At 38.7% G+C, this 23656-nt stretch overlaps 1 protein-coding gene across 3 annotated transcripts in view; it reads left to right on the forward strand.

Annotated features, from left to right (window-relative positions):
- The window catches only part of G2E3 (G2/M-phase specific E3 ubiquitin protein ligase), a 75417-nt gene that overhangs the window by 21140 nt on the left and 30621 nt on the right, over positions 1-23656 (forward strand). For 2 of the 3 annotated variants that reach the window (XR_010746105.1, XM_066341496.1), the window contains 3 exons: positions 17678-17718; positions 19290-19387; positions 21453-21554. Coding sequence is in view for 2 of the 3 variants with exons in the window: in XM_066341496.1 (XP_066197593.1) it covers positions 17682-17718; positions 19290-19387; positions 21453-21554 (237 nt within the window). In the remaining variant the exon portion in view is untranslated. Of the gene's footprint in view, positions 1-9996; positions 10054-17677; positions 17719-19289; positions 19388-21452; positions 21555-23656 lie in introns of all 3 variants that reach the window. The other variant, XM_066341495.1, reaches the window with a different exon arrangement.

Genomic DNA, 23656 nt, shown 5'->3' on the forward strand with positions numbered 1-23656 from the left:
AAAAGTCAAGATAGACTGATACCTGCAGTCAAGGGGCGGGGGCCATACCCACCACCCTTCCTGACCCTAGAATTGTCTCAGGCTCTAGATTGTAACAGAAGTTCTGTTTCACTGGTGGAACCAAACAGGCAGCCAGCAGACAGAAGCTGCAGAAGGTGGCTCTCAGAGAACCTTGGCCTTTTGCTGACCTTTCCCCAGGCCCAATGTGGATAAAAGCCATCCTAGATGTGTGGCTTGGTATTTCTATGTGCACCTGGGCCCAGCAGAGATAGCCACAAACTCTGGATTGATTGTAGTTCCGAAAAGGTTGCTGAGGCCCAGTCACAGGCAGTGTCCCTCACTTAGGTGTGCTGGGTTTCCTCCAGGGAGACCCAGGGTTGGCACATCCAGTGGCCAGCTGCGGAGAGGATTAGTTCAGGACTTAACATTGCTGGTGGCATGTGCTAAGGGAGCGCTTATCGGGCAACAGACACAGGTGTGGCGAGTTCTATTTTCTGTGGTCAGCACTGCACAGTGACTTGCGCACATTGGTTGGGCTAGAGCTTCAGTCAACTAACCTGGGTCCTGGATATCCTGCCCTGCTGGGCCAGTTTCCACAGGGGGAACAGAGACATTCAACACAGACATTCAAGGTGTGGGTCCCCTCGAGCCTATTGTTCAGTCCAGTTGAGGGGCATAATCACTTTCTGGTGGGGCACAGTCATCCCCAGGGAAGGGCTCTCTCAGTCTTCCTCCCTGAGACCAGGGACTCCATAGCTAGAAGAACCTCTGCAGAGGGGACTTTTGACCCCACCCAACCAGAACCTGCTGCTCACCTTGCTGCAGAGAGAGAGAGAAGTGGAGTGTCCAGCAGTGTCTGAGGGATTGGGCTCTAGTGTAGAGTCCCCTTTCCCCATACTGAACTCCTGACCAAGAGACCTCTGAATTAGAGGGTCCAACTAATGTATTCCCAACCTCAGCTGCCCTAATCTACCAAGCTTGCAACTGTAGAGGGGTTGATGGTGTAAAGCTAGTCTAAACCCATTCTGCATTCTTTCTACAGAAGACCAGGAAGCTGCAAGAGGAGGTGGGGCAGCTATAAAATGGAGGCAAATCTTACAGAGCTTGGGGCTTTTATGAATCTGCCGTCATTTCTAAGCAGGAGGAAGCGGATTGCTATACACAGTTGGCCCTCCCGCACTACCCAGGCACGGAAAACACAGACTCAAACAGCAAAGAGAGCAGTAGCTCCAGACAGGTAGCCCATGGCAGGTTACAAACAACTACTTGCGCCTATCCAAGACAACCCAGCACCAACACGACCAGTAGTGGGTGGCAGACTATACCAACAGTAGACTCAGCTAACTCTACAAGCGGCACACCCAAAGGAGGAATCCAGCAGCCACCAGACACTACAGAGAATAAATACGTCCAAGACAGACACTGTACATTGTCTTAATACACATGATCAAGGTTGAACCTTAGAACCAGCCAGCCTGAAGAGAGAACCTCACCCATGAAAAGGCCAACTGCATTCAATATTCACATATAACAGGAGGATAAATATTACCCTCAAGAAGCATTCCTAGAGGAGGGAACTCAGGTGGCCTGGAGGTCAGTACCACTGAGCCCATCTTCCTCATAAAGATGGCACAACAAATTTAAGTCAAAGCAAAGCTACCTAATATACAATATGGCAGACGGAGAAATATGAACCAAATGAATTGAGAAATTCCCAGAAAAAAAAACAAAACTAAAAAATGGAAGTAACCAAACAACCAGATTCAGAGTGTAAAATAGTGGTTATTAGGATGCTCAAGGATCCTAGAGCAACAATGGATGATCACAATGAGAACTTATAAAGAGATAGCAAGCATCAAAAAAGACATTGAAATCATAAACCAGAGCCAGTGAGAAATGACAAATATGTGCCTGACCTGTGGTGGCGCAGTGGATAAAGCGTCGACCTGGAAATGCTGAGGTCGCCGGTTCAAAACCCTGGGCTTGCCTGGTCAAGGCACATATGGGAGTTGATGCTTCCAGCTCCTCCCCCCCTTCTCTCTCTCTGTTTCTCTCTCTCTCCCTCTCTCTCTCCTCTCTAAAAATGAATAAATAAAATTTTTAAAAAGTATTAAAAAAATGACAAATATCAGAAGTGAAGACTGCACTAGATGGCATCAGCAGCAGGCTAGATGAAGTGGAGGATTGAATCAGCAATGAAGAAAACAAGATGAATATAGGCCTGTGATGGCGAACCTTTTTATAAAAACTGCCTACTTTTGCAGTGCTGGTCAACCTGGTCCCTCCCGCCCACTAGTGGGCGTTCTAGCTTTCATGGTGGGCGGATACCTTTTATTTCTTTTGCCTGATTCCTGTGCAAGGTCTTCCAGTATTATGTTAAACAACAGTAGTGAGAGTGGGCACACTTGTCTTGTTCCTAATCTTCAAGGAAAAGCTTTCAGTTTTTCCTGTATTGAGTACAGTATAGCTGAGGATTTGTCATATATGACCTTTATTATGTTGAATTACTTCCCTTCTGTACTTATTTTATTGTGTTTTAATTGTAATGGCATGTTGTGAGGATTTGTCATGTATAACCTTTATTAAGTTGAATTATTTTCTTCCTGTACTCATTTGATTGTGTTTTAATCATAAATGTATATTGTATCTTGTCAAATGCTCTTTCTACTTCTGTTGGTACAATCATAGGATTTTTATCATTTACTTTGTTAATATGATGTATATCATATTGGTCTGTACGTGTTACGTTGAACAATGCATTTTTGTGCTCCTGGAATGAGCCCCACTTCATTGTGATGTATTACCTTTTAATGTATTCAATTTGATAGTATTTTGTTTAGGATTTTTGCATCTATATTCATCAAAGTTATTGGTATGTAATTTGTGTGTGTGTTTCCTAGCCAGATTTTGGTTTCAGGGTAAGTAATATTGGTCTTATAAAATGAGTTAGGAAGTATTGTTGCTTATTCAGTTTTTTTGGAAGGGTTTAAGAAGGATGGGTATTAATCTTTGTGTATTTGGTAGAATTTCCTAGTGAAGCCATCTGGTCTTGGACTTTTACTGTTGGGAGTTTTTTGATGACTGTTTCAATGACTTTACTGATGATCAGTCTATTTAGATTTTCCAATTCTTCATGATTTGTATAAGAAGGTTATATATTCCTAAGAATGTCCATTTCTTCTGGGTTATCAAATTTGGTGGCATAACCTTTCTGTGGTTTCTGTTGTACCTTCTCTTATGTTTCTGATTTTGTTTGTTTTTCTCTTTTTTCCTTTGTGGGTCTATCCAGTGGTCTGTCATTTTATCAATCTTTTCTAAGAACTCTTTGTTGCACTTTTTTTCTATTGCTTTCCTACTCTATTTTGTTTAATTCTGATCTAATTTTTATTTCCTTCTATTTACTTGGTCTTTATTTGTTTTTCTTTTTTTTAGGTCTTAAAGATAAAATGTTAGGTTTGTTTATTTGAGGTTTTTCTTCTTTCTTGAGTTATAATGCTATAAATTTCCCTTTTATTATCAGATTGGCGGCATCTTCAAATTTTTGATGTGTCATATTGTAAGTTTCATTTGTCTTTATATATTTTGATTTCTTTTATTCCTGCCTTGACTCAGTCATTGTTTGGTAGCATGTTGTTTAACCTCCATATATTTGTTGCTTTTCCAGCTCTCATTTTGCATTTGATTTCTAATTTCAAAGCATTGTGGTCAGGGAATAAGCCTGGTATGATTTCAATCTTCTTAAATTTGTTGAGGCTAGTTTTGTGCCTCAACATATGGTCTATTCTTGAATCTAAGTGCTGTAGAGACTAAAGTATATTCTGGTGTTCTGGGATGAAAAACTCATCAATTATGTCCATTTGGTATAATGTGTCATTTAAGACCAATATGTCATTATTGGTTTTCTGTTTGGATGATTTACCCATTGCTCTCACTGGGGTATTTAGGTTCTCTACTATAAGTTGTATTTTTATCAGTTTCTCCTGTTCTATTAGTAGTTGCTTTATATATTTTGGTGTTCCCAAGTTGGGTACATATAGGGGGGTGAGCAAAAGTAGGTTTATAGTTTGTGAGTACACGAAACAGAGTTGATTCTTGTATTATTTATTTATTAATTATTGTATTATTTATTGTTTTATTTGTCTTATTATTTCACATACTTATGATTTATCTTTTAGCTAATGATGACTGGTAATTGAACCTACTCTTGCCCATCTTGTTTATTTTAATTTTTTTTGTATTTTTCTGAAGTTGGAAACAGCGAGGCAGTCAGACAGACTCCCGCATGCGCCCAACCGGGATCCACCTGGCACACCCACTAGGGGGCGATGCTCTGCCACAATCAGAGCCATTCTAGCGCCTGAGGCAGAGGCCACAGAGCCATCTCAGCGCCCGGGCCAACTTTGCTCCAATGGAGCCTCGGCTGCGGGAGGGGAAGAGAGAGACAGAGAGGAAGGAGAGGGGTAGGGGTGGAGAAGCAGATGGCTGCTTCTCCTGTGTGCCCTGGCTGGGAATCGAACTCGGGACTACTGCATGCCAGGCCAACGCTCTACCGCTGAGCCAACCGGCCAGGGCACCCATCCTGTATATTAATGTTATGTCTTCCTTATTTTCTTTTTAAGATTTTATTTACTGATTTTGTAGAGAGAGGAGGGGAGGAAGCAAGAAATACCAACTCATAGTTGCTTCACTTCAGTTGTTCATTGCTTGCTGTTGCTTGTTGCACATGCCTTCACCAGGCAAGCCCAGGGTTTCAAACTGGTTACCTCAGTATTTCTGTTCGAAGCTCGATCCACTGTGCCACCACAGGTCAGGCAGTATTATGTCTTTTTGATATACTGTCCCCTTCATCATTATAAAATGTCCATCTTTGTCTATTGTTACTTTTTTATCTTAAAATCTATTTTCTCTGGTATTAGTATGACTACATTCATTCTTTTCTGTATGCCGTCTGCTTGGAACATTATTTTTCACCCCTTTCTCTTTGAGTCTGTGTTTGTCTTTGCAGTTGAGATATTTCTGCTGAAGTCACCATTTGTGGGGGGTTTTTTGTTTTTTAATTCATCCGTCTGCTCTATGCCTTTTAAGTTGAGTTCAGTCCATTTACATTTAGGGTGATTATCAACATAGGAGGATTTCTTATAGTCATTTTATCTTTTGTTTTCTGGCAGATCTGTGCCTCCATTGTTTCTTTTCCCTTGTATTTCTCTGTTATTTTAGATTAGTAGTATTTTATGATTTAATGGTTTTTTTTCTTTTTTTTTTTCTTTTTTTTCTGAAGCTGGAAACGGGGAGAGACAGTCAGACCAAATCCCACATGCGCCCGACCGGGATCCAACCGGTACGCCCACCAGGGGCAACGCTCTGCCCACCAGGGGTCGATGCTCTGCCCCTCCGGAGCGTCGCTCTGCTGCGACCAGAGCCACTCTAGCGCCTGGGGCAGAGGCCAAGGAGCCATCCCCAGCGCCCAGGCCATCTTTGCTCCAATGGAGCCTTGGCTGCGGGAGGGGAAGAGAGAGACAGAGAGGAAGGAGGGGGTGGGGGTGGAGAAGCAAATTGGCGCTTCTCCTATGTGCCCTGGCCGGGAATCGAACCCGGGTCCCCTGCACGCCAGGCCGACGCTCTACCGCTGAGCCAACCGGCCAGGGCCATGACTTAATGTTTTATGTCTCAATTCTAGATGTTTGTTTTGTTGTTGCCATTAGGTTTATGAAAAAAGTTTCATATGTACAGTAGTCCTTTCTTTCTGATTGTATCTTTTCTCCATTCACCTCTGCAAGTTTAGTTCCTTTGTTTTTGTTGTCACAAATTATCCTTCTTTGTGCTGTGCTTTCATTTCCAAACGGTAGTACGTATTTTTTTTTCAAGCTTTTACCTTCTTTAACCTTTATGTTATAATTAAGTGTTTAATACCCTATTCTGAACAGGAGTTGCAATTGCATGCTTCTTCTGTGTGTCTGTTAGTCATTTTATAGTTTTGTATCCTTTTGTCTCCTGTTTGAAGTTATGCAGGTCTTGTGGGGGTAAATTCCCTCAGCTTTTGTATGACTAGAAAAGCCTTTATTTCTTCTTTGTAGCTAAAGAATAACTCTGCTGGATATGTTAGTCCTGGCTAGTAATTTCTCTCTTTCAATAATTTGAGACCCTGGCCAGTTAGCTCCATCGATTAGTGTGTCATCCCAAAACGACAAGGTTGTGGATTTGATCCATGGTCAGGACACACACGGGAAGCAACTAAGTGAAACTACAAAATGACTGTTTCCCATCCTCCTCCTCTCTCCCTTCCTTTCTCTGTCTCTCTAAAAATCAATCAGTAAATAAAAAATTAAGCTCTGGCCAGATAGCTCAGTTGGTAGGAGCATTGTCCTGAAGCACAGAGGTTGTCAGTTCAATCCCTGGTCAGGCACATAAACGAACAGCTTGATGTTCCTGTCTCTCTCCCTGCCTTTCTAAGAAAAAATAATTAATAATAATAATAATTTGAATACTTGATTCCACTCTCCTACTTTGTACACTTTCTGCTAAAAAACTCTGATAATCTAGTGAGGTTTCCTTTGTATATTACTGTCTTCCTTTCCTTGACTGCCTTGATAATTATTTTTTGTTGTTAATTTTTGACAATTTTAATATAATGTGCTTTGAAGAAGGTCTTTTGGATTGAGATAATTAGGTGTTCAGCTTCTTAGATTCAAGGATCCAGTTTTTTCCTTAGGTTTGGGGAGTTCTCAGTTATTTGTTTTAATAGGTTTTCTGTCCCTTTCATCTTGTGGATACCCATTATTCTAATATTGCTCTTTTTTTTTTTTTTGTATTTTTCTGAAGCTGGAAACGGGGAGAGACAGTCAGACAGACTCCCGCATGCGCCCGACAGGGATCCACCCGGCACGCCCACCAGGGGGGATGCTCTGCCCCTCCAGGGCGTCGCTCTGTTGCGACCAGAGCCACTCTAGCGCCTGGGGCAGAGGCCAAGGAGCCATCCCCAGCGCCCGGGCCATCTTTGCTCCAATGGAGCCTCGGCTGCCGGAGGGGAAGAGAGAGACAGAGAGGAAGGAGGGGGGAGGGGTGGAGAAGCAGATGGGCGCTTCTCCTATGTGCCCTGGCCGGGAATCAAACCCGGGACTTCTGCACACCAGGCCGACACTCTACCACTGAGCCAACCGGCCAGGGCCAATATTGCTCTTTCTAACGGAGTCAAATAATTCTCATAGAGTTCTCTCATTTTTTTTTTTTTACTCTTGATTTTCTTCTTTCACCTCAGTCATTTCTAGATTTCTATTTTCTTCATCACAACTCTTTCCTTCTCATGATCTGCTATTATTTTGTAAGCTCCACAGTTAATTCTTTATCTCATTTATTTAGAGTTCTTCAGTTCCATAGTTTCTTTGGTTCCTTTTTATAGTTTCAGCATCTTTTGGTGAAGGACTTCTTTGGTTCACTGATTTTTTTTTTCCTGAGCTCATTGAATTGCTTTTTTGAATTTTCTCTTGTCTAATTGAGTTTCTTCAGAACTGCAATCTTGAATTCTGTCATTCAGGTACCAGTCTCTCATGTCTTTAAGTTTACTTTCTGGAGATTTTTCCTTTTCTCTCAGAACTACTTTGGTTATTCATTGCTATGATGGATTAATCTCTACATGGGCATTTATGGAAACAAAATATATTTTTTAAGTATTTGCCTTTGCTGTTTATCAGGTTGATAACTAAAGGTCTTTTTTCCTGTAGGGTGGTGGTGAAGCACGAGTTTCATTTTCTTTTACCTGTGCTAGGGCTTCCAGGTTCTCTGTGGACAGTGTCACCTCGGCTGTGGGAAACGCCCCATATTTCTCAAAGAGGTAGGCGTCCTTTTTACAACATTGCCTCAGTCTCAGAGCACCATGTCCATGGTGGGAAGTAGTGAGCTATGGGTCTCCTGACCCGTGTTTTCCTTGCACTGCCTTCCCGTAGCCCGAAGCACCCACAGAGCTGTTCTGAGTTGACCCAGTTGCCTACCATGCTCTCCCTTGATGGGTTAGGGACGGGTAGGTGTTGGGAGCAGTTCACACAACTTCAGCTCTGTTCTTTCTAGTGGGTTTAGCCACAGTGAAAACAGACCACTTAGGCTAGAAAGTTATTTTTGCTATTTTTTTTTTTTTTTTTTTTACACAGACAGAGAGAGATTCAGAGAGAGGGACAGACAGGAACGAAGAGAGATGAGAAGCATCAATCATTAGTTTTTCATTGCGTGTTGCAACACCTTAGTTGTTCATTGATTGCTTTCTCATATGTGCCTTGACCGTGGGCCTTCAGCAGACCGAGTAACCCCTTGCTGGAGACAGCGACCTTGGGCTCAAGCCGGCGGGCTTTTTGCTCAAACCAGATGAGCCGGCGCTCAAGCTGGCGACCTCGGGGTCTCGAACCTGGGTCCTCCGCATCCCAGTCCGATGCTCTATCCACTGCGCCACCGCCTGGTCAGGCTATTTTTGCTATTTTACATCTTCCAAGTGAGGATTTTACTGCTGGGTGAGCCAAAGGAGGATAGGGTGGACAGTTCCCATGACTGCAGATTCCTTTGTCCAGGGATGGCAGGTTGTGGAATGCTGCTACCCTTCACTGTGGGAGATGGGCTGGCAGGGTCGTTGTAGCCTAAGTCTTGGTTTGGGACTGAGCCTTTCCCACTCTTTTAATACTAAGATCTTTTCAACACTAAGCTTTTCTCCACACCTTCAACTGTTGCATGATGTAGGGTGGGACACTGTTATGAGGAATCCAATCAATGCCACAGATGAGTGGCTTTGTATCAGAGACTTCCCTATTTGTACATTGGATTAAAGGCTTTAATTGTCTATAAAGCAAAGACTGGGGGCTCACTCACTCTGATATTGCCATCAGCATTGAAGAGGCCTCCCGATCCCATCCTCTTTTCTCGGTGAGTCTATTTTCTTAATTCCATGCCGTTCTCCCTCAGGACCCGGAATTACTAGCCACGCTGGTCCACGACACTTTGCACTGCTTCTCTACCCCTGACCCTGGTCTCAGCCTCAGTGTGTGCTGGCCACCAGGCCTCCTTGCTGTCTCTGCCCCTCTGGTTTGCTCAGTGGGGATTGCACCCCTAACTGTTCACTGCTGTTGGTTATATCCTTTGGGTCAGTGAAGCACTCTGGGTTGCATCTGTGACTCTTATCTCTATCCTTTCCCCATCTTGTTGGCTCTGTTCACTCCCATACACCCTTCAGATGTCTCAATGCCCAGATCTCAGACATGTTTGTGTGTTAAGCAGGAAATCCTTTGTTGAATTATAGCTATCCAACTTTTTGTAACTTCAAGGGGGAGGCCTGGAGGTCCTCTCACGCTGCCATGCTGCTGATATCGCATAAGCTGCAACATTTTTTATTCCCAATTCATTAGGCTGTTTTACACATAATATCATGTGTTCTGAAAATAGAGATATTGTTGCTTTCAACTTGGATGCCTTTTATTTCCTTCTTGCTTCATTGTTCTAGCTAGAAGTTCTGGTACAGTGTTGAGTTGAAGTTGTGAGAGTGGACATTATTGTTTTGCTCCAGATTTTATGTAGAAAGTTTTCAGTCTTTCACCACTAAATACCATATTCTCTTTGGGATTTTCATAGACATCATTTGTCAGGCTGAGGAAGTTCCCGTCTGTTCCTAGATTGCTGAGTTTATTACTATGAAAGAGTGGTGGATTTTGTCAGATTTTTTTTCTGCATTGATCAAAATGAATGTCACTTTTTTCATATATTTTGTTAATGTTATGTATTGCATTGATTGATTTTTTCATATGTTAAACTACCCAAGCATTCCTGTGATATATCCCACTTTGCTTTGGTGTATAGTTCTCTTAACAAAAATTCAGTTTGTTGGTATTTTGTTGATGATTTTTTCCATTTGTATTCATAAGGTGTCTTGGTCTATAGCTTTTCTGTGATGTCTTTAGCTTTGGTATCAAGGTAATGCTGGCTTCGTAAATTAAATTTAGAAGTATTTCCTCTTCTATTTTTCAGATCAGTTTGAGAAACATAGGTACTGGTTCTTCTTAAATACCTGTTAGAATTCACCAGGTAAGCCTTATATGCCTGGTCTCCTCTTTGTTGGTAGGTTCTTGATTACTGACTCAAGCTCTTGATACACATCTGTGAAATTTTCTATTTCTACTTTAGTTTGTTTTCTAAGATTAACTTGTCAGCATACAAGTACTCATATAATCGTTTTTATTTTTGTAATTCTGGAGTGTTTTTGTTTCTGATTTTAGTATTTTGAGAGGTTTTTTTCTTGGTCAGTCTAGCTAAAGATTTGTTAATTTTGTCAATCTTTTTAAAGAACTAGCTTTTGGGTTTTTTTCTCTCTATTGTATTTCTAATCCTTTACATTTATCTTCACTCTAATTTTTATAAATTCCTTCCATCTACTAGCTTAAGTTTCAGTTTGCTCTTTTTCTAGTTCCTTTAGGTATAAAGTTAGATTCTCTCTCTTTTTTTTTATGACAAGGAGAGAGAGGGGCAGATAGGGACAGACAGACAGGAAGGGAGCGAGATGAGAAGCATCACTTCTCGTGCAGCACCTTAGTTGTTCACTGATTACTTTCTCATATGTGCCTTGACTGGGGGGCTACAGCAGAGCGAGTGACCCCTTGCTCAAGTCAGTGACCTTGGGCTTCAAGCCTGCAACTGTGGGGTCATGTTTGTGATCCCATGCTCAAGCCAGTGACCCTGTGCCCAAGCCGGATGAGCCCATGCTCAAGCCGGTGATCTTGGGGTTTCAAACCTGAGTCTTCTGTATCCCAGTCCAACACTCTATCCACTGTGCCACCGCCTAGTCAGGCTATCTTTTTTTAATTTCTTTATTTATGGCTGTAGATGTCCCACTGATCACTTTTGTTGTATACCATGAGTTTTAGTGTGTATTCATTTTCATTTGTCTCAGATCTTCTCAAATATTCCTTGTAATTTCTTCTTTGACCTTTTGCTTGTTTAAAATTGTATTGTTTAGTCTTCACAGTTTTGTGAATTTTTTAGCATTTCTTTTTTCATTTCCTTATTCATTGTTTTGAATTTCTTTTTTTTTTTTTTTTTTTTTCATTTTTCTGAAGCTGGAAAGAGGGAGAGACAGTCAGACAGACTCCCGCATGCGCCCAACCGGGATCCACCCGGCACGCCCACCATGGGGCGATGCTCTGCCCACCAGGGGGCGATGCTCTGCCCCTCCGGGGCGTCGCCATGTTGCGACCAGAGCCACTCCAGCGCCTGAGGCAGAGGCCACAGAGCCATCCCCAGCGCCCGGGCCATCTTTGCTCCAATGGAGCCTCGGCTGCGGGAGGGGAAGAGAGAGACAGGGAGGAAAGCGCGGCGGAGGGGTGGAGAAGCAAATGGGCGCTTCTCCTGTGTGCCCTGGCCGGGAATCGAACCCGGGTCCTCCGCACGCTAGGCCGACGCTCTACCGCTGAGCCAACCGGCCAGGGCTGAATTTCTTTTTTAAGTGTGTGTTCAACTCCCAGGCTTTTTTTATGAGGCCATATTACCCTACCCTGGTATAAGAACCAGATAAGATACAGGCCAAAATGATCAGTATAGATGCACTAGTTCTCAACAAAATGCAGCAAACTAAATTCAACAGCACATTAAAAAGATCATACGTCATGATCAAGTGGGATTTATTCCTGGATGCAAGGATGGTTTAGCATATGCAAATCAAAAAATGTGGTCCATCACATTAATGGAATGTGTTATAAAAATCAGTTACCTTAATAGTTGCAGAAAAAAGCACTTACAAAAAAACAGCATATTTTCATAAAATTCTCAACAAATTGGATAAAGAGGGAACATATTTAAACATAATAAAGGCCATACATGGCAAGCTAACATTATATTCAATGGTGGGAAGGTTGAAAGCTTTTTTTGTAAAATCAGGGAAGACAAGAAAGGAGTATACTCTTACCACTCCTATTCAACATAGTACCAGAAGTCCTAGCAGAGCAGTCAGGCAAGAGAAACAAAAGGCATCCAAGGCCGTAAGGTATAAGTGAAATTATCTGTTTGCAGATGATGTAATTTTATATATTGAAAATCCTAAAAGTCCCACCAAAAAACTGCTAGAATAGTCAACCAGCTGCAATGTGAGGAAATTTGGCTTACTTTATTATATTAGTTATCTATTGCTGTGTAACAGTTCACTCCAAAACTTGGTGACTTGAAATAATAAACATTTATTATCTGACAATTTCTGTGAATCAGAAATTTGGGAGCAGCTTAATGGTGTGATTCTGGCTTAAGGTCTCCCAGGAAGTTGCTCTCAGACTGGCAGCCAATCTGCAGTTGTATGAAAGCTTGACTGGGGCTGAAGAATTTAGTTCTAAAATGGCTTCTTCCCAAGGCTGTGCATGAAGACCTCACTTCTTTGCCAGGTGGACCTCTTTATTAAAGAGCATCTTAAAAGTCCTTGTGACATGGCAACTGGCTTCCTCTAGTACAGGTGACCCGTGAAAGGAAAGTCACAATGCCTTTTATGACATAGTCATGCAAAAGGCTTTTTGGTGGAAGCAAGTTACTTAGCACAGCCACAAACAGGGAAAGGGCACTCAGGCTCTACCTGTGGAAGAGAGAAGACTCGAATTGAGTATCACTAACTGACCAAGTGAAGGTAAGCAGTGGAAGAGACTCAGCATGCTTCTGGACAGTGGCTTTCTGGATTGCTTTATTAAATTATGAATGATTTATCAAGGAAGAGGGAAATAGTGTGATTTTATTTTTAAGATTAAGTCTGTTATTAAGACTTGGGCCGTTATTGAGTATATACTTATACAACATTGTTTTTCTCCTACTACTTACAACATCTTAAACTTTATATACTGGAAGAAAAATGATAAAAATTCAACTAAAATATGTGAACCATCTTTATTATTTATTTATTGCTGAAGTTTTGTTTTGGAGATGGTTGTTTAAAATAAAGCAATAGTCAATCAGGATTTGGAAACAAAGGTTTTATTTTAGGGGCCAGGGATAAGAAAGAAGGCTAAAATGAACGGATCAAAAGTATGAGTTATAAAATGTTTTTAGAACAATTTGGGATTAACTTTTATATAATTTTAAACAAAAATTTTAAAATAGTAAACTTTTATATATCCTTTATCTAGACTCACTAGTAGTTTGTGTTTTGTGACATTTGCCTTGTCATTCTTCTGTCTTAGATAAAATCAGCAGTGATAAACCTGTAGTGTAATATGTGGTGGTTAGGTTTTTTGACTCATTGCAATGACAGATTGCAGACCAGGGAAACTGCGGGGCTTCTCACCAAAGGGTAGATGGATTCTTAAAGGGTTTTGGTAAATCCAGTTTTGGTGGCATTTAGTTGAAATTTAAATGAAGTAATATTTTCACAGGGTCAAAATAAAGTCAAGGCTTTGTGTAAAGGAGAAAACATCAGGTCTGGACTACAAACTGGACCTAGGGTGTTGTTTCCTTGAGAACTACAAAATTAAGAGAGAAGAAGAATATTGGGTTCAGAAAACCCTTGTGAAGTATGTGGATTTATTTCTGGGCTTGTTCCCTTGGTCCACGTTAAATAGTGTATATTAATACATTTTGATAAACTATATAAAGTGCTTACTAGATATTAGCATACATAGAAGAACCTTTTCCATTCCTATTTTGATAGCCTTGGAGATCTTTCTTATGTTTTGCGTGTGACCAAAGATATTTAGAGGCTTTTCAGTATGGTCCTCATACTTGTTGTGGTACTTTTTTTGTGTGTCATGTGAGGTTGATGTTTTTTTATATTTTTTTCTAAGTATTAGAGAACACTTGTTTAGTACATAGTACTAAGTTGGTAATTAACAAGCATCTTCTGATACCTTTTTAAATGTAACATAGTTGTCTATATAATTTTTAAAAAGTGTAGACAGGACTTAATCACACTGTTTACCAAGAGATGCCTTGGGTCCTTGCAGTGGGAAGAATAACAGATTTTTATGATTTCTTTACAAAAAAATTTAGTCTAGAATCTTGCCCATTTATATCAGTATCTGTAGTATAATTATTGATCACATTCAGCAAACACTTATTAGTACTGTGCTAAATTATGTGGGGATTTTACACTCAGGGAATTTAGCAGTGTAGCTAAGGATTTAACAAAATTGAAATACATATCATGTAAAGTAATTTTTTTTTTTCAGAGAGAGAGAGAGGTACAGACAGACAGAAACGGAGAGAGATGAGAAGTATCAATCATTAGTTTTTCATTGCATGTTGCAACACCTTAATTGTTCATTGATTGCTTTCTCATATGTGCCTTGACCACAGGCCTTCAGCAGACCGAGTAACCTCTTGCTGGAGCCAGCAACCTTAGGTTCAAGCTGGTGGGCTTTTTGCTCAAACCCCGTGCTCAATCTGGCAACCTTGGGGTCTTGAACCTGGGTCCTCTGCATCCCAGTCCAATGCTCTATCCACTGCGCCACCGCCTGGTCAGGCTGTAAAGTAATTTTTAAATAATGTTTGCATTAATGCAGTTGAAAGATTTTAAAATATTTTTAATAAAGTTACCTCTATTGTAGACCTCAGTCATTATTCTGGGTTCCAGTAAATTTAAAACTAAACAATAGATAGATGTAATTCACTCACAGAGATGAGATGGTAAGGGATTATAAAAAAGATTGGATCTCAAATATAAATTTGTTTTGGAAACTGAACTAAACATCATTTATAAGTTAAAATTTTTGTGTTTACAAGTTCTGTTACCATGTGTTTATGGAATTTTCTGCAATAAATTCTTAGGAATGAATGGATTGATGTATGATATGCTGAATTTATTATTAGAAGTTGAATTATTAAAAAGGCATTTTATCTTCCTATTTATGGTATTATATTTTTTAAGATGAACCCACCTTGCCCCCATTTGCCTTTTAACAAGTTTAAAATTGGGCTGCCTGGGGGAGGTAGAAGAGGGTAAAGTGAATCAAATACTAAATGGTGTTGAAGGAGACATGACTTTGGGTTTTAAACACACAGTGCAATATATAGATGATGTATCGCATTCGTACTTGAAACATATAATCTTATTAACCTATGTCACTGCAATAAATTTAATAAAATTAAAAGAATCAGACTGTGTTCCTCAATCAGTTTTGGCCTAGGTAGGCCAGTCTGCAATCATTGTATGAATATGTGTAAACATAAGTGTCGTCATATGCCTGTAGCATATAATCAATGCCTCTTAAAAAGAAAAAAAAATCCAGGAAACACTAAAGAATAATCCTTTAACTCTACATTATTGGTTGTGTGGTGAGGGATGGGAAAGAAGCTAGACCTACTTAATTGAAAGCCTGCTTATAGTGGGATAATTTAGTTTTATGGATTCTTTTATGAACTATTGATCTTGATGGCACAGATGCTTTTGTAAGAAGAACCAGAAAATACTGAAGACTTGGAATTAAAGTACTGTAATTCAAAAGACTGGGATTATGACTTTTTACAAAAGTAATATATGAGAAAACTAGTGTTCAAACTTAAAAACTTCTTAAAATCTGTATGTATGAAATATAAATTTTAAATTGTAAGAAAGCATTGATGAAATTTGATAGTAATCTTTTTGGGTTTTGGTCCTTTGATATTAGTATTCTGTGTTATTTATCATGCATGCTCTTTCATTATTTTCATGTAAGTGACATAGTCACTCAGTTATAGGTTAGTCTTTTGGCACTTCCGAGTTCTCTCACCTCTCTCAGCACTAGTTTTACAGCTATAAAATGAGATTATATTTACCTAGCAGTATAATTATGTTTATTTTTCCACTTAAATTCCAAGAGCCAACACATATGTTATACTTGAATCACATAACATTGCAAGTAGGCTGTTGGAAAAGTTAAACTTTAGTGTTATTAAAATGATATTCTTGCCCTGGCTGGTTGGCTCATCAGATAGATCATCTGCCTGGCATGTGAATGTCTGGGGTTCAGTCCTGATCAGGGCATGCATGAGAAGTGACCATCACTTCTCTTCCCCTCCTTCTCCTCCTCCTCTCTCTCTTCTCCTCCCTCTTCTCCTTCTCTCTCTCCCACCTTCTCTCTCTCTTCCTCTCCCTCTCCCCCTTGTCTCTCTCTTCCCCTCCCATGGCCAGTAGCTCCATTGGTTCAAGCTTAGGCCTCAGGCGCTAGGTTGATTCAAACATCAGCCCCTTGGTTGCCTGGTGGATCCCAGTCCCAGTACATGTTGAAGTCTATCTCCCCTCCTCTCACTTAAAAAAAAAAAAAAAGGTATTCTTTCTCCATTTGATGTTTTGGCACCAGAGAACAATTAGAAAGTTATATTTTGCCTGACTAGTGCTGGCACAGTGGATAGAGTGTTGACCTGGGATTCTGTGGATCCAGGATCAAAACCCCAAGGTAGCTGGCTTGAGCTCGAAGTCTCCGGCTTGAGCATGGTATTGTAGACAGGACCCTGTGGTCACTGTCTTGAGCCCAGTCACTGGCTTGAGCAAGGGGTCACTGCCTCGACTGGAGCCCCCTGGTCAATGTACATATGAGAAAGCAATCAATGAACAGCAAAGGTGCCGCAACTAGGAAGTAGATGCTTCTCATCTCTCTCCCTTCCTATCTTTCTCTGTCTCTCAAAAATATAAATAAAAATAAGGAAAAAAACATTTTAATAATGAATATAAATAATCTTATTTGTTTACCAGTGAGGATTGAGGAGACAGAGGCATATCAGTGTTTTTCAGTATGTAAATGGTTGAGCATGATCGGGAATTAGAATGTGATGTGGCAGTTAATATGCTTGCAGCTCTGTATACAATCCCTGTGAATATAACAGCCACACATATAGCCAGATGGATTGTTTTGTAGGCTGCTTACATATGAATGCCATTGCTACTGATTATTTGATTTTTTTCCCTAAACAGTGAACAAAAATAAAATACAAATTTCCTTCACCGTACATAGGAGTTGTAGGTTAGAAATATTGTGTCCTAAAATAGCAAGAAAAAAAGGATGATATTTATGCATATTGGAAACTCATTTTGTCTTAAAATAGCAGGGAAAAAATACTATTTAGGGTGAAATGACTTAGGTTCTAGGTTAATAGGGATTTGGGGGTGTTTTTTTTAACCTACTTAAATGTCCAGCTGGAAATTCAGAAGTCTAAACCATGATTTTCAATCAGTGTGCTGCAAGAATTTTTAAAACATGCAGTACCTGACTATTTAGTCAAGAGCACTGACCTCTTTTCCCTTAGATTATAAAATAAAATTGACAACAGCCAGCACAGTAGCCGTCTGGTGATTTGAATGAATCAAAATAACACCTTTTGGGGGGGGGGGTCAAATCACCAAAGGTATATTTTTTTGGTGGGCCACAGAATTTTAGTAATTTTTTATATGCCCTGAGATGAAAAAGGTTGAAAATTGCTGGTCTAGATTGTTCTTCGTTGTCTATGTCTGTTGGGTGCATTGCGGGTGTCTTAATAGCCTGGCCTCTCTCCATTGAATATAAGGAGGCATCTTAATTCCCTCCAATTTTAACAGTGTCTCCATACTTTACCACCCTGGTTGAGAACTATTGACCTTAGTTGTATAAAAGGTGAGAAAGTCAAGTACTAGAGTATGAAATGATGTGCAACTTATTTGTAATCATGCATTGATGAGCTTTAATTAAATTGATAATTTTAGACTCTTAAAATTGTATGTTTTTATTTTTCCTAGTAAAATGAATGAAGATAAACCTGGTGACTCACAGTCTCTTGGTAAGTAACTATTTAAAATATTTTCAAATAAAATTTAAAATATTAAGATATTTTACTCGTGGCTTTTTATTATAATAAATCTCTTTAGAATGATACTCAAACAATAGAAATGAATTCCCTGATCTATGCTTACTTCATACAACCATATACTGAAGTACAATATTGTGTGTATTCATTTCAACAGAAGTCTGCTATAAGAAGACAACTTGTCATATTTTATTTGTATTCTCTCTATATATTTATCTGTATAGTTTGTATCTGAATAAAACATTATTTATTTACTAAATAATTTTTACATTCCCCTTACAAAAGGAAAATACAGGTAAGAACAACTTAAATAATACATGAATATTTCTTGTCATTCCCTTCTGGCCTCAAGTGTTTCTGTTGAGAAGTCGGAAGTCATCCTTATGGGGGCTCCTTTGTAGGTGATAGCCTTTTTTTTTCTAGCAGCTTTAATATTTTCTCTTTATCACTTAGCTTTGGTATTTTAATTATTACGTGTCTTGGTGTAGATTTCTTTGGGTTTCTCTTTAATGGAGTTCTCTGTGCTTCTTGATCTTGTGAGACGTTTTACTGCCTTAATTGTGGGAAATTTTTAACTATGATATGTTTTAACAAAGTCTCTATCTCTTGTTCTCTCTCTTCTTCAGGATCCCCTATGATGCGGATGTTATTTTTCTTCATGTTGTCACAGAGCTCTCTTAGAGTTTCCTCAGACTTTTTGTGTCTTTTTTCTTTTTTTTGCTCTGCTTCTGTGCCTTCATTTATCTTGTCTTCGAGTAACTCGCTGATTTGATTCTCAGCTTCATCCATCCTGCTTTTAATTCCTTCCATTGTATTCTTTATATCTGATATTGTATTTGTCATTTCTGACTGATTCTTTTTTATTATTTCAATGTTCTTTTTTATATTTGCTATCTCTTTATTTAGGTGTTTGTAATGACCATCTATTATTGTTCTAATATCTTTGAGCATCCTAACAGTCGTTATTTTAAACTCTACAACCGGTAATTTGGTTATATCTGACTCATTCAGGTCCTTTTCTGGGGATTTCTCTTGATTCATTTGTTTTACATTTCTCTGCCTTCTCATTTTGTCTGTGTAAAAGAAGGTTTTTGGCCACTGGAGTGCACTGGATGTGGCCTGTGTTCCCTAGGTGTCGTCTGTCTGCAGGCCCGCCACCCCCTCTGCTGCTGCTGCTTAGGGTGTTCGGGTATGGGGGTTACCGGTGCCAGCCCACTGGGGCTGTTGCTGTGGTTTCTGCCTCTCCTTCATGGGAGGGGCTGTGATCATGTGCTTGGGTGTACAAGCCTTGGTGGCCTAGGCCTTTGTGCCGCCCCCTCGGGTAGTGTTATGTGCGGTGCAGGCTGCAAGCATTGGCCCTGAGGGCAGGGATGAGCACCTTTGCTCAGCTGCAGGTCTCTGCCTGATTCTCAGCTTTCACCCCGCCCCTGCCAGAGGAGCCTGCTCGTGGGACAGCTGCAAACTTTGGCTCCATGGGCCGGTCCTTAAGTATTTTTGAAAATCTAAAAAATATTTTTAATATCTATTTTCTTTTTCACTTTTAGCTTGTGTTTTCTGTCGTAAAAATGATGACTGTCCTAATAAATATGGAGAAAAGAAAACTAATGAGAAATGGAATCTCACTGTACATTACTATTGTTTGGTGAGTATAATTTATAATTAAACCTTAGACATTTGCTATTCTTCTAAAAAAGAGAATTAGATCCTGATAACTGGTTTCTGAGAATTGGATAAGTTATTTAACTTCTCTGGTTCTCATTTTGTCTATATGTAAAAATAGGATTTTCATTATCAAATTCTAAGATCCTGAAATTACTGGGTACGTATAAAAACCTGTAATTAGTACCTATTTATTTTTATCTAACCTTATAGTGCCTAACTGGAAAAAAGGATTAAATGGTTCAGTCTTAAGGAACTTGTTCTTTTTGCCACTTTCTTGTTTTCAGTGTTGCTAGTGGTAAATCTCATAAGACTTTTTTGAAGGTTAAGGGAGTGAAAGGAAAGCATTTTATTTCACAAAGAATCTGGAAAAGTTAATATTTGTAGAAAAGGAAAGAGGCTAATTTACGGTGGATCACTCAAAAGGAAAAAAAAATGATTTCATACTGAAAACTAGTCTCTCGTTTGTTCCCTCTACAACTTCTCACTTCACTGTCTCTGTCTTAAGTTCATATTTTATGGGTTCCTCCATAGTGTTTCACAGCGTGAAATCTGACTTCTCCCAGAGGAAGTGATGGAAAAAAGAGAGAGAGAGAGAGATAAACCAAGATGGAATCATATGACCTGGTCTTCAGTCACTTACTACTGTTACTTTTTTGCTTTATGCTATTTGGTAGAAGTGAGTTACTGAGTCTAGCCCACCGTTCAAGAGGAAGGGAATTAGGCCTCACCTCTTAAATAAAGATGTATCAACAAATTTGTGGACATATTTTTATAGTCAACACATATCCATGAATTATTAAACTCATTAGAAAGAGAATGTAAGAAAAATTTTGATTTCATTAAAAGCTCTTTAAAATGCTTCCTTGAGAAAACATCTGCCATATTCCTTGGTTCTCTAAGACTATGATTTTGTGTCTCAGTTACCCTATGGATTAAATAGACTTGTAGACTGGTCTGAGAACCTAATTACTTTGTACTAAGACTTAAGGGAACATGAGTTGGCATTCCAAATTTGTTTTTAAGTAGGGGTTTATTATAATTTGCATCACAGAAGAAAACTTTTTCCTTTTTTGAGTTTATTTCACTTTTTATGTAGTAGAATTAGGAAAGCTATTTTATTAGTGGGTTGTTTTTCATAACTAATTCTTAAGTAATGTATGTTACTTGGTTTTCTTAAGGATCTAGAATACCGATTAAAATAAGCCTCTTTAATCACAAATTTAAATTATTTTTGAATTATTTAATTTATTTAATGAAATCAAAATTTTTCTTACATTCTCTTTCTAATGAGTTTAATAATTCAGAAAGATACTATCCCTAGGCTCAAAACTTACAAGATTCTATTTTATTGTGAACAGAAAAGTATGGTAATGTTACAAACAACAGTGGAATGTTAGAGATGAAAGAGAGATCATGTAATTTAGTCTAGTGATTTTATTTTTGTATTTAAGGTTAGAGGCATTAAATGACTTTCCTAAGGGTCCAGAAAGTTGGACACACAGCCTGGTTTGCAAGCCAGGATTTCTTATTCACAGTCCTATGCTTTTTCTTCCTTTAACATATTTAAACTGAAGTTAAAAATCAATTTTTAAAAATTTAAATAATTATGATTCAGTGGGTTTCCAAAGTTGTCTTTCATGAATCCAGCTAGTTTGACAACCAGAAATATCACCAGTAATCTGGATTATCTCTTAAGTATTTACTGTTATTACACTTAAACTTACACCTTTCAGTATTGACCACTTTTTCCCTCTAAAGCTTATAGTTTATTTTTTGCTTTCCTTATTTGCTTTTTCTGTTATTTTCTGTAAAACTTTGGAAACCAGTTTGATTATATTAACTATTTATATACATTGTCTTTCAAATCAAAGAATGTGCGTAGCCTCTTTGATCATGAAAAGTAACTAGTAGTATAGGTAAGAGGTGATTGAAATTTGAGTTGTTTGACGTCTATTTTTATTAAAATATTATATATATATATATTTACTTATTTACTCCAAACTAGTTCTTTAGAGTTTGTTTTCTAATTGAGAATATATTCATAGTTGATGTCAAGTGGAATTTGGCAAAGAGGTAAAGAAGAGGAAGGAGTTTATGGTTTTTTAATAGAAGACATAAGGAAAGAAGTGAATAGAGCTTCTAAACTGGTAAGTAAATTATTTTACTCACTACTCTAAATACCATCAATATTGTTAATATTAAAGAATTCTTTTTCATCAGTTTCTCCACTAGAAATTTGTAAGACTTTGATTTTATGCTCCAGTGCTTACTGATGCAAATATGGTAAATTTCAGAACATTTGTAGTTTTGCAAATGAAAGGAAACTTAACTGCTCCTGGATAGTATATGTGACAATATTGGTTTCACTTCCTTATCTTATTCCACCTGACCCATCATTTCACTGACTGTTGCCATCAGAATAATGAACATATTTCACCTCTGCTGTTCTGCAAAATTCAATCCTGAGTCAACTCAGCCATTCACTTTTCGTTCTAATACTTCAGTTGCTGGGTTGGAATGATGGGTTGAGGTAAAAAAAATAAATTATACAACTATGCAGACCAATAATTTATGATCTCCAGACCTTTTTTGGCCTTCTTTGACATTGTGTGCTTGTGATCAGTTCCTTTTCCTGTTCTCCAGAATAAATATTCTGAACTTTAACTCATTCACTTAGTTATAATTTGTGTATCTTCTGTGTGATAGTTAATAGATTATGTGCACGGAAAGAACTGTAGGTCTCCATGTGGTCTGAGTAGAAATAATGAAAGTGAAAGAATGAGAAGGTTAAATATGAAGATAGAGTAGTGGCCTGCAATCTGCAACAGATAATTAAAATGATGTTGTTTATCCCCCTTCCTGTCTCTGACCATATCCCACTTTCACCCCTTGGCAAGTCTGGAAATTAAGGAGGATGGGAAACAAGCACTTCATACAAGACATTCTGTAAGGGAAGCATGTAGAGACCTTTATTTTAGTTGAAGTAAAGAAATGGAGGCAGTTTTTTTAAAGATGTTGAGGATGAAGAGGTCTTTGATAAAATAGAGACTCTAAAGCACAAGAGAAAACTTTGGGGGAAAGGTTATTTGTGCCTTTATCTAAGGGCCACATGAGAGTCTTAGTATCAAAATTCCTCAACCTCCTGCTGATAGTTAACTTGCAGTGAAAGAAGTCTTCTAAAGGTCCCCTTATACAAGGTTTGGAAATACCTGTTTTCTTAAAACATCTGAATTCTTTTGAGTATACTGTATTGTGAACCTTTGAGAATATATTGATCCTGTAGAGGTATCTCCGTTTGTGACCCTAAACTTGAATTCTGTATGTCATTTTACTGGAAGAGCACCAGATTGGCAAGGTATTCTCCTATGACCTGGTGATACTTAAGGGATCAATGTTAATCTATAATCTCTTCAGTGGTGACCATTATAATGGCCATCTCAAGGATTTCAAAATGTTTTATGTACTGTTCTGTATTTTAGTAATGATTGATTCTTCTAATAGCCTTTCTGTTTGTATACCACTGTTGTAGTTCAATTAGTGGCAGTTGTATTGTGTTTATTTTCTAGAGCGTTATAATTAATTAACACAAACCAGGTTATTTAAAACAGAAATTTATTCTCACAATTCTGGAGACCAGAAGTTCCAAAGCAAGCTGTCAGAAGGATTAATTCTTTCTGGAATCTCTGAGGGAGAATCCATTCCATGTTTCTCTTCGAGCTTCTGGTGGCTGCTGGCAATATTTGCATTTCTAGGTTTGCTGCATTATAAATAACTTCAGTCTCAACTTCCTTTTTCACATGGCCTTCCCCTCTGTGTACCTGTCTTTTTGTTTGTTTTTGCTTGTGCCTTTGTCTTAAATGTCCCTTTCCTTTCACTTACAAAAACATTAATCATTTGATTTAGGGACTACTCTAAATCCAAGATAATCTCATCTATGAGATCTTTAACTAAAATCTACAAAGAACCTATTTCCAAATAACGGTACCAGGAATTAAGACTTGATCTGAACACATCTTTTTGGGCGTCACTATTTAACCTACTATGGGTACCTAACATGTTTTCATTTGGTTAGGATAGAGTGAGTGAGGATAGCCAATTTTTTTTAGATTGGTTTTTAGTATTATTTTACTGTTCTCCTTGATGAATATTTTCCAATTATGTATTTTCTTTTGAGATTTGAATGAGTCTTTCATGTATAGCCATTATATTGATAAACCCTTCTGGCTTTTTAGGAAGTAGGAAGAAAAGA

This window comes from Saccopteryx leptura, chromosome 6, assembly GCF_036850995.1.
Source record: "Saccopteryx leptura isolate mSacLep1 chromosome 6, mSacLep1_pri_phased_curated, whole genome shotgun sequence".
In the NCBI taxonomy this organism is placed as follows: Eukaryota; Metazoa; Chordata; class Mammalia; order Chiroptera; family Emballonuridae; genus Saccopteryx; species Saccopteryx leptura.